This window comes from Amblyomma mixtum, chromosome 2 (genome assembly GCF_055824585.1).
Source record: "Amblyomma mixtum isolate Tamu chromosome 2, ASM5582458v1, whole genome shotgun sequence".
In the NCBI taxonomy this organism is placed as follows: domain Eukaryota; kingdom Metazoa; phylum Arthropoda; class Arachnida; order Ixodida; family Ixodidae; genus Amblyomma; species Amblyomma mixtum.
The window spans coordinates 147373758-147385897 of record NC_143013.1 but is presented as its reverse complement, the minus strand read 5'-3'; the positions used below and the strand labels follow the sequence as shown (position 1 = coordinate 147385897).

At 44.2% G+C, this 12140-nt stretch overlaps 1 protein-coding gene across 1 annotated transcript in view; it reads left to right on the top strand.

Annotated features, from left to right (window-relative positions):
• Nucleotides 1-7832, top strand: part of LOC149361205 (uncharacterized) — a 49847-nt gene extending 42015 nt beyond the window's left edge. Inside the window, exons 6-9 of the mRNA XM_089569468.1 lie at nt 1700-1769; nt 3675-3711; nt 5565-5628; nt 7395-7832. Of these exons, the coding sequence (XP_089425594.1) occupies nt 1700-1769; nt 3675-3711; nt 5565-5628; nt 7395-7577 (354 nt within the window). The 3' untranslated portion in view covers nt 7578-7832. The remainder of the gene's footprint in view (nt 1-1699; nt 1770-3674; nt 3712-5564; nt 5629-7394) is intronic.
• Nucleotides 7833-12140: the final 4308 nt, after the last annotated feature.

Genomic DNA, 12140 nt, shown 5'->3' with positions numbered 1-12140 from the left:
TTCGGACTTAAGGGAAACAGAGCTACTGTGAAATCTAAAAGATCTGGTTGCATTTTCTTTCATTAATCAGCTGCACGTTGGAAGCATTGCTCCAATGGTTGAACGTCTTGGAGCAGCAAGTCACTCTAGACGCTGTTGAATACCTGGCACAGTTAGAATCAGAAAGAAAGTTCGAAGTTTTCGTTTGCGTTCGAGCGAAATTACTTTCTTCTGATATTCGTTTTTTCAGGCTTAGTTTTTTTTCTAATGCCATGTTCTAGGTTCCCTTAGACAGCGAGGAAAAACTGTCGGCAAGAGACTTGACGTAGGCACTCACTTACAAGTCGACCTATATTTTTGAAACCGCACTCTCCAAACTCGGCGATGTCTCATCTAGAGAGCCTCCAGGCGTTCTACAGTTCACTAATGGAGGATTACTGCGTTGAACGTGCGAGACCGATGACGCCACGTATGTTGCGGCTGTATGCTCTACTATAGGATAAGAGTGTCCACTGCACGCGAGCACCCGTAAAAGAAAGTTTCGTGGTGGTGCTATGTTACTGTATCGCCACGTACGTTTCCGCTGGAAGGGGTGGTCGTCAGTGCATGTCTCTCAAACGGTCTTTCAATCCTTCGGCTTGCTACGCTACGCGAAGCAACGCTCCAAGCAGCCCACAGCAGCAAAGCTGCTGAGAAAATCCAAAAGAAACTAGAGGTTGCCAGCACCTAAACAGAATGGCGGCGTACGCCAGAAAGCGAACGTTGACTCGCCCTGTGTGGAACCAAGTGCAAGGGAGGCAGTGCAGCCGCTTCCATACAAGTGCCCCTCGACACGCGAAGTGGACACGCCACTCTCTCGGACACTAGGTAACCCTGGTGACGCAGCGATGCCTTTGAGCCAAAGGCTGCGCCGCGGCGTGTCCTTGGCACTTCGGTCCCCGATTGTACTTTGGAACAGCAAAGTGAATGTATTTTTCATGTCTGTCGTCTATTCTTGAGCGCTACTCGGAACGCAGTGTCTTCGCGATCGGCGCTAGATGCGGCGTCTATGGCTGTGAATTTCGTACAGCGCCGTTGCAGCTCCAATAACTGGTACGTCGTGCCGGTCCACTTAACTGCATGCTCTGTCGGTCGACTTGTGACGTTCATGCAAACCTTGCTTTCTATTCACATTCCCGAAACTCGGGTGTCGACCTTTATGTTTTACCAGGGATGTTTTATTGAGAGAAATTTCTCATTTTGGGATTTTATGAGTGAAATTCGTTGAAGATGCATCTTCAGGGCTTTCAATATACTTTTGAATTTTCAAAACAGGTACTTCCTGCACAGTACTGAAGAAAAAAAGCCTGAAATATAAATTTCTGAGTCTAATTTGGAGACTCTCCGCTTATGGCATAGATGATTGCTGCTGGCTGCCAGTATGCAAGTAAATACGGTAGTTCTTCAAATAACCCGGCACTTCAAATTACTCAGTAATGACAGCATCCACAAATCAGTATATAACCAGCAGGCTACAGATGCAGCCAAGTTTTTAAGCTAACTTGCTCTATACATAAATGTGTACTACGGACTAATAGTCAACAAGCGCAGCGTTATTATTCTTCTACCTGCACACAGGCTTCAAACTAATGAAATTTTATTTCATTTTGGTCACAACTGTGAGCGTTGTGACATTATAAGCATCGCTGCATAAATAATCCTTGGTTCTTTTGTCCTACAGGCTCACGGAGGAATGTTTTACAATATAACGAAAGCCGCCTTGGATCAGCTAACCAAAAGCTCTGCGCTCGGTATTCAAGTTCATTTTTATGCGTTGTAGGGAGCATGATTTCGTGCGTTATGTGGATGAGATCAGTGTTACACTCTGATCACCGGAAATATTTCATTTCATGAGAGCTATACTCTACCATGACCATTTGTGTTCACCGGAAAACTTAGGCCCGTAAACTAGTGGCTCGACTCTCGGTGCTTGTGCTCGACTCCAACCGATACGCAGTGTCTGTCGCATAACGTACGGAAAGCCATTGTTTATAGCGATGGTTTCCTATGCGCAAAGGGCGCGCAAGGCGCTATTTCTAGCATATGTCTGCCGGAAAAAAAGTCTTCTGGCGTCTTGACCATAGCAAATATAGTCCCACGGAGTTTTTCACTCGCAGCTTTGCGCATTGACGACACAGACTGCCACAATTACCTAGCTGCTTTTTGTGCGCGCGTGAGTCTTTACAGTGCTGGAAAAATAAATGCGCTGATTTCAGAAGTCTGTGTTAGTTTAATATTTAGCCTTAAGATCAACCAGGGACATCTTGTGAGGAAGCCAGAGGAGACTTTATCATATTCAGGGACCACGTTCGTTCGCAAACTACCCAATTGCTTAACTTCGAATTTTTGTTGAAAGCAGTTCTGTAATATTCATTTAGAGCTTGTCATGACCGGGTATGCAGAAGGGATGGCAGATTCGCGGTCAGCTTGCGTTAGCACTTTGGGCCTACTTGAAGAAAGCGACGCTTGCATTTTCTTGACTCAGGATTGCTCGTAGCGTTGCTTTTCTATTTGCATGATGCTACCAAATAGTGGATCACTCAAAAAGATGAACCAAGAGTTTCCGCGAATCGCTAACTTCATCGGGCGCTTTGTGCGTAATTACTCGAGTAGTGTCGCTAGAGTGTCTCGCTTTTGCATAATTTTCTGCCTAATGCATGCTCTACTATCCATAAAAAAGAGATATTCCTAATTTTGCGAGATATTTTTTTAATCGAGCAGCCCTTCACATTCCCCTTGAGTTTTTCTTAAAAACAATGGCTGCCTCTAGGACCACTTTCCCCCCGTCGAGGCAGTGGTGCAATGGCATTAACATTGCTTTTTGGGCGCCGTTTTGCTCTTGCAAGTTGTATGCGTGAACCAAAATTATTTTGTTTCGGCAGGAAAATCGCTACTTCTAGTCGTTTTTCCGTGCAGCAGTTTCGAGAAAGCGAGGATTGTTTCTTAAATTGCCTGAAAACTTGTGCAGATTTCATTTTCGCCGAATTTTATTTTTAAACTCACCGAATGAGCAAAAGTACCCGGAGTAGAATATCGCTGATAGTACGTCCTTTGACTCAAGAAAGGCACATGAAGCCAACGTTCCGGCATAGTGTCAAAACTTTCATGGGAATCTCTTGAGCGGGCCCAGGTCCCGGTGAGGCTGTGGAACGTGTCACGGCGTTCATGCTAAATAAACTTCAGAAGCCACAAGGTGGAGCATGACGCAAAGCTGGCGATTGAATTAAGTTGCAATTGCTTCCTTACAATATTGTTCTTCAGTCATACAAAAGTAAGTTTCTTTAATCAGAGCACTGCCAACTTAGCCTACATTATCGATAGCCAGTGCACACTTCGCTGCTATAGAGACAACAGAGCCTACTCAGAGTTTTCTGGCACTGAAGGTCCATCTGCAAGTAGCGCACATGAATAAGATGCTGCAGTTCCAATGCGCACTGCAGGTACAAAAAGGTTTTGGCTGGTTAGTGACGCCCGTCAGGCAGCCGTAAATGCTAACGTGCACATTTCTAAGGCGCCAAGACCTTCGCGAATCAGACGTCTGGTTGGCCGAAAGCAGGGGCATCTTTCTCTCCTTTGCAAAGAAGCCCAGAGAAAAAATATATATCGTGGGAGATAACTAATGTTTATTTCCTGGCAACTTTCATTTTCTATTGCAGAAAACGCTCGCTATGGAGTGCGCGTGAACTCCGTGAAGTGAGTACTGGGTTTTTTTACATTTACCGCTTCAAGTGGGCTTGCACCACGTTTGGCACTTGCTGAAAATCAATAGGGCGTTTGGTTCCATAGGCGCGGTCCAGACTTGCAGTAAATGTTATATAACTATTCCATTTTCGGAAGGCAGGTTCCTTCTTTCTGTTGCTTCTAATGGATGGAAAACCTGCAGCGGGAAGTAGTGCCGTATTCTCTAAAGGCCATTTCTAGTCCACGCTCTATGCGTGTTCTGTCGACCACTCATGTTCTCGGATACCGATATTTTATTTATTTATCTTTTGCCCACAGCGCCATTTGGCATTACAGTGGGGGGGGGGGGGGGGGTTAATACATAACACAGCGCATAAATGCAGGTAAATACAAAAAGAGAAACAGCAGCCCAGTTACTGACAAAGTATGCAAAGAATAACAACATTGACGCGATGCGCATCTGTGTACAGAATTTGGGGTACAAGTACGTCAACTGTGTTGTTCACCCAATAAACGTGTATTTTAGGACAAAGCACCAACGCAGTAGACATGCATATGCAAAAAAAGAAAACTTCGAATGCGTATTTCACGCAGGTATACTGAGCATTGACAGGAAGACACTGGTATACAGAGTGAAACGCACGAAACGAGGAAGCAGCGCGCAGATAACGACGCACCATCTAGCGATGAAATTACGTGACACTCTTCAAAGCGGAATAAAAGGATTCATTTGATGAGATGGAAGTAACAACGGCCGGCAGACGGTTTCACTGACGAATGGTCTTCGGAAAAATGCTTCGGAAATATGCTCCTTAGGCGAACTCCTTCGTTGATAGTAACATTCTCGGTGTCTCAACACGCGTGGAGATCGTGTGGAGAAAGGCTCTCGTCCATTTTAGAACGAAGAATGAATGTGAAAGCGCACATTTTCTGTCCACTGTGCTGAGACTAATCGGTGCTTGTTATCATCTGCGCATTCAGATTCCACACATACCGATAATAAGGTGACGAGTAATAAAGCGGCTACATAGTCGGAGTTAAATAATTTAGATGGTCATCATCATCAGCCCGACTACGCCCACTGCAGGACGAAGGCCTTCTCCCCTATATCTCCAATAAACCCTGTCCTGTGCCAGCTGCGGCCACCCTATCCTCGCAAGCTTTTTAATCTGCGGGTATAAGAAGTTACGTTGTGATTACCATTTAAGAAACACGAATATTTTCACAAACATATATTTCTGAAAAATTGCTCTTTTTATACGGAGTATAGACTCTCATCTTGATCGGGATGTCTTTCCGTGTTTTCTGACTATGAAAACTAACATACGCGATATTTTATCGACGCATCTGTCAGAAATATGAGGCGGATCGGCTTAATAATGCGATGGAATCGGTGGTCCCTTTGAGGAAAAAGGCCGGCGCCAGAGTAGGTGGTCGTGTCACAAAACTCCTATTGGCCAAAAAGGTAATTGACGCCATCCAACTACTATTGCGAAGTGCCTCGTAAGAAAGAAAAGCACGTTCCCCGAAAATAAAAGTGGCTGCACGCCACCTCAAGGCCACCGAGGAGCGTTCGTCCAGTGCGAAGTGAAACTGAAGGCCAACTTCCGCGGGAGGGATCTCTCATGCTATTGCATTGTCTCTTAATGGTGGGGTATGTGTCGTCCAAGTTATTGGTTCTTGGTACCATTAATGCGCTGGCTTGTCCAATTCCAACGGAATGCGACCGATTTCAGTCTGCTTGAGCTTCTGCAGGCCTTGTTCTCATAAATTTTTTTACAAAAACCCTCTGAACGCTGCGCAAATGCAAGCCGCAGTCTAGGATGCTCTAGGTGATTATTCATAGCCGTTTCTCTTGTTTTCAGCCCGGGCGTAATTTTCACCAATATGGGCAGGCGACCTGGCGAAAGCGAGGAGCAGCACTTTCAGGTAAGATGCGCGCCTCGGGCACTGTCCTCGGAACGCTTTCTAGTGCTCCATCTTTCAATATGCTTAAAATTGCCGGTACCTACATTGCCGGTAGGCTTCACATGGAAAGGCAAACCTTTTCTTAGCGAGTGTTGTTTTCTGTCTTCAAGTTTAGCACAGTGCATCAAAGCATTAAACAAAACACGTCAGCTGTGCTGTCCAAACTCGAAGCATTTTAATTCTATTTCTGTTGTACTGTCGCCACGATGGCCACTTCTTTGTGTGCATGCGCTGTGAGCCGGTCGATACCTACAATACTCACAGTAGGTAATTGTGTGGGAGAAAGCTCGGTGCGCTCACAGCAGGTTCGCATTTAAGTTGGAGAGCTACGCTGACCTGATTATCGAACACGGGAAAGAGCATCAGGCTGCGTTACCACATCGCAGCTTTCCCACTACAGATTCCAACAGAGGGCTGATAGAGGAAGTTTGCCAAAAAGCAAAAAGAATAGAGAGAATGCTGCACACCTTCCTTCTGCGGCGCTCGCAAATGTCCCTCACTCGAAGAGTTTAGTAGCGTGGTGACCGCGTAACCATTATCAGCCTGACTACGCCTACTACAGTGTAAAATCTTGTGCCATGTCTCTCCAATTAATTCTGTCCTGCGCCACCTGTGGCCACAATATCTCCACAAACTTCGAAATTCATCCGCCCCCCTGACTTTCTGCTACCCCCTGTGCTACGCTTGCATTCTTTGGTAATCCACTCCGTTACTCTTAAGAGCCATCGGTTCTCTTGCCTTCACTTTGCATGCTCGACCCAAGCCTATTTGATCCTCTTGATTTCGGCTTGCATGTAATAACACCCCTTTGTTCCCTTATTCACTTTGCCACCTTCCTGTGTTTTAACGTTACACCTAAAATTTTTCTCACCGTGGCTCACCATACACAAAAAAAAAATGAATGAGAAAGTAGTCCACTGTAAACAGCGCGAAAAAAATGAAGGCAGTACAAGCACGACAACAATATATTAGTGAATTTTTAAAGCACAAAATTATAATAATCCAGAATAAAGATTGTTGTCGGGCTGTGGGGAGTACCACAGGCAAAGTCCCTTGTGAGTAACAAAGCAGTTACGATCAAAACTTGCCCTACTCGACCTAACCCGATGCCGCAAAATTGTTTCGGCTCAGCGAGACCCCACAGGGCCACACTGATTTAAAATATACTGAAGTAAATGTTTGACATTCATGTACGTAGGATCGTTACCACACCAAAAAAAAAATGGAAAGCTGTTAATACAATCGTTTTTCTCAAACACGATGCCAGGTGCCGGAATATTGTTATTTATTTTCCAAAAAAAGGCTGCGTTTACGACGTTCACGCATGCCGAAGCAAATGGGTAACGCTCCCTGACTTCTCTAGAGATACATAGTGCGGACAAAAAATAAAAATAAAAATAAAATGCGCCAGCCCGCACCGCATACTCTTTAGACTATCTCCCTGGGAAGTAACAGGACGGGATGTGGTATATGAATGAGATATGGGATATAGGGATGGGGCTATGGTAATTAGGACGGATTGGTGACAGCGGATTTCTTTCCGCATTTTTGATCCCTTTGAGCTTCCTTCCAGGCCTCGGTAGAGAGCGAGCACTCAAGTTTCAACCGATAGTGCGACCCTCGGATTCCAAGCATGCTTCCATGGGCTGGCTAATAGAAAAAGAAGGCAGTTGGATGTGCGCCAAAACCCGTTATGGCATTTGACTCTTCATTCGCTTTTGACGCAGCGCGAAAGCAAGGCCATGGCGCACGCGCACCTGATGGGTCGCCTGGGACGCCCGGAGGAAGTTGCTCGGGCCATCGCCTTCCTGGCCTCGGAAGATGCATCTTTCATCACGGGCCATATGCTGCCTGTGGACGGAGGCCATCTTGTCATGACGCCCCTCGTCATCAGCCCTCCCGATCCCTAGAAGGGATGGAGACCCATCGGATAAATCTCTCTTGGCCAAAGCGAGGACCAGCTGTCAGCAGAATATATTTTGTCCGAACACGTTCTCATCTCACGGTCATTCGTCTTGCAGCCTGCGGGAGTGCGGCATCGTCTGAAGTAAAAATATTTTGCTTTACAACAGAGTATTCATATCACCGTCCTTCTTGCACTTCATGTTAAAAATGAATATTCCAGAATTGCAGGCGACATAAAACCTGTATTGTATTAATTGGCAATAAAGAACTATCAGCACAACTTGTAGCATGGAATGATATGTTGTTTATCAACACGTTCCTTTGCAAGCGAGATAAAGGCGGCAGGACATAAAATAGTTGAAATGCGAGACGCTAAGAGCAAACGAGCTCCCCGTGTGCGCCTTATTCTGCACCGTTGAGAATATAGCAGGGTCAGGAAACAGGCAGTGACCTTAAACCAAACTCTTAAACCAAATTCAAATAACAGTATATGAGGTGATAAATCATAACGTAAAAAAGTAAAGCAGGACATAGCGTGGGAAGGATGCCAAAATTGTTTTCCAGTAAATAAAACATCTCACCGACAAATCACAAAGTCCGAATCTCTCGATCGCACGCATCAGAAAGCTGAACTCATCATACACTTAAGGAAGCCCAGAAAGAACGAAAAAAAAAAATGTCAGAAAAGAGTGTTTACACCACTGGACAAATGTCTTCATGTCTATGAGATGTGTTCTGACACGTGTGAAAACTTCAGAGCACCGTGATGGAGCAGGACGTTCTCGTGAAAATATAATACTTCTTCGAGGAATGTCCGGGTAAGGTTCTACTTCAGAGCAGCGGCTGAGGTGGCCGACCGTAACACTTCCCTATTATGACAGGTAGCTTGTAGTGGAGTGGGACCGAATAGTATCCGTGCTGTCTGGCCTCGTCCGGGTGGCTGTGCGGTTTACCTGGGACTCCTGGTGATTTTTCATGGATGTTCTTACTTTGTTGCTTGTGATTGTGCGTGCGCGCATCGGGCGACATCCGTCGCCATAATGTGTTTTTCTGTTTTATATATATATATATATATATATATATATATATATATATGTATATATATATATATATATATATATATAGATATATATATATATATATTTATATATATATATGTATATATATATATATATATATATATATATATATATATATATATATATATATATATATATAATGCTACATTCCTGGGCACTCTCGTGGCGCCGTCTCCCGGCCGAACTGCCTTAACTGGTATTCTGGCTAGCCTTAGCCATGGTGGCGGGCAGTGTTTCTTCTTCGTCGTCTGTTCTTTGTGGTCCCCTCGGGAGTCCGCCGCTGCCTGGCGCTTCACAGTATAACGTGTTCTGGCCGTCCCGACTGTCCAGCCGTGACAATATATATATATATATATATATATATATATATATATATATATATATATATATATATATATATATATATATATATATTGCTGTTTTTAGGAGTCCGACTTTTTTCTTTCTTTTAAATACGCTGTCAGTGCACTTACATAATATTCACTATGCAAGCAAGAAGACATGAGGTAAGGTTCGATAACCTGTCTCGTGAAGTGGGAATAATATCTCGCCAAGGCATTTGTGCTTGTGAACTCACAAAACATGGCCTAAGAATCCTTGCCGTGCATTGTGTGAGGCGCAAAAAATCACCACTCGGTGTTGAAGAAGGCCATTATCTTAGTAATATATAGTTGTGAAATGAAGCTGTTATATTGAAGCTCACCTCACGTCTTCTGGCCTGCGTGATGAAAATGTCAGGGCAAGATCACAGCCTTTGACCAAGTTGTGCTTTCCTGCAGCATGGTAGTCCGCCTCTTGGCGCACATGTGTGGAGGGCAGGAGTGCTTGTGGTATCTTTTCGTTTTTTTTAATTTTGTTTCACTTCACGGCCAGATGCTTTCATGAAGTTGTAAAGATGTTCGTGTCAAAGCACGGTGAACCACTTGATATTGCGCATCTATTTTCAAAATATTAAGCAAAATTATTTTTGCTAAATGTCACATCAAATAGCCCCATGTAGAAGCCCCATTACTATCCAGGCATGTCAAACAACCGAGTTTTTGTGAGGTCTACAGGTCACAGCACACGGAACAAGTCTATTAGCTATATAATTAACCCAAACAACTAGCACTTATTTAGTTCAGGAGCGAGGTACAGGTTCCCACAAAAGTTTTCGGAGCACGAAAATTGCAACAAAGCTTAATTACTAGGCAGCCTAAGCATGCAGCTATGACGCGAAGTGTGTGCTTTGTAGTTCCCAGCATGACCTGCACAACACACCCCTCAGTACCTGGTTACGCTTCTATTCAGCGAGGAAATTGAACTTTTTCATGATTTGGGCTTTCCGAAAACATTTGTGGGGGCCTGTACGTTTCATGGCTCCATTTAACATTCCGGTGCAGCAGTATGCAAATTTATTTATTTATACATACAGCAGCCTCTAGCGAGGCTATTGCTGGAGAGAGGTAGAACACAAAGAAACAACAATAAACAAAACAATGCAAAGAAAAATACAAAGAAGTAAAGAAAGCAATCACAAAACATTAGGAACAGGCATGTAAGAATTATTCAGATAATAATGAACGCATGTTGCCTGCTAAGGAATTCCAAACTTCAATTGTATGAGGGAAAAAACTGTACTTAAAGAAGTTAGCGCGGGCATAAAAAGGAGAAACGTTTAGGACATGGTAACTCCTTGTAGGTGAAGACTTTGAAAATGCCAAATAATTATCTAGCGAGCAAAAACGAGTTCAATTCCCTAAAGTGTACATGAATTTGAGACATTGGAGACGACGACGCGCGGCAAGAGTACCAAGCCCCAGTTGGGGAAGAAAATGGAAGACATGATCACCTAGTGATTTAATTGTTCAATTAAAACGCAGTCTTTAGCATAAAGGTTTAATGCTCTTGACAAGCATCTGCATAATGCTGTTGACAGCGTGCCAAATTTATGAAGTTTGTGAATGTGACGGTGACATAATGCTCATTGTGAAGCTCAACAAAAAGCACTAATGGGAACACTTCAAAAAATGCTGACCAATTGCTACTGATCGTAACGGTTCACATATTCCAGAACACTGTTACACTGCCTCAAATTAAGATATAGAACCATGACTTCCGAGTGCAGACTTGTCGCTGTTATTCCATTCTTTACATCTGAAAGCGCTGGGCTCCTTTAACCTTCACAGCAGATGCCAAGCTATGTTTAGAACAAACTTCACATTACTGTGCACCAAGCAGACCCTTCTCAGACAGTGAGTTTTACTGCTCACTTCCTGAAATGAAATAATGACACCACTACCACCTTGAAAAAGTTGTGGTTGTTTGGGCTCTTTATTAGTATATGGACGCTGTTATCTCAAGCAATCGGCTTCTTTTTTATTTATTGTAGCCGAGGCCACGGGCATTGCATTGAGCAGGATGAGAAATCTTGCAAGACGGATTTATGAGGCCACTAAATGAATCCTGCGGAGTTGGGACCATCTTCCGGTGGTGAATATTTACGCGTATCGAGCACACGCACTCAAATAAATAGCAGGAGTCAAGTAGGTAAGCAGCACTAAAGTTAGGGCAGACAAGGAAGCAAGAATTCAGAAAGATGAGATGTGACAGCAATAATATGAATTGATTGCACAGGCTATCATGGCAATCCTATGCGTCCAACGACGACGTCGCAGTAGTGAGAGCGGTCGGTTGCTAAGCATGAGGACCCTGGATCAATGCAGTTCACTCCGGCGCCCGTGTAGTGTGCGATATTACTGCACGTTAAAGAACGCTAGGAGGTCGAAATCATCTGGAGCCCTCCACTACGGCGCCCTTTTAGCCCATGTCGCTCTGGGACGGTCAAGTTCACATACTATACCATTGCCGTAGCATACCACGACCATTCCATGCACTAGCTGCCATTGTGCATGCAATGGCAATTGTGAAACCAATCACATGCGAATTCCGGATGGAAATTGCGAATAATGTTTTTTTTCCATGCAGCAGTTTTTACACCCATCGCAAAAAAACTCGTAATACACCGTCCAGCGCAACTAAGTGCGCCAAGAATATTCACTACACTACACCTTATCACTGTTTGACTCTATACGACGACAGTCATTGATGCGCTTCATGTACAAAGTATTAGACAATGCAGCATGCCAAACACTTTGTCAGTAGCGCCGAATGCTGGTGACGCACTCATGACGTCTCCTTCTTGCATCACGTCCAAGCCTTCCGATGCCAGGCGCGTGCGTTTTCTTTCCAATATCTACTCCTAGTTAGAACAAAATAGAGCACTAAGTACTGATGAAAAGATAAAACTCTAAAACCTCTGACACGGGGAAATTCCTTACCACTTACCGATGTCAAAGATATATGCATGTGTTGGCGCTTCACTGTCCTTTCAATGAAAAATATCAATAGTGCCGCGCAAGTAACTGATGGCGCCGTGTTCCGCAAGCATGTTAACATGCGTACCCCGTATCACTCGGATGCGATAAGCATCCCACTTCTCTTCTTCCG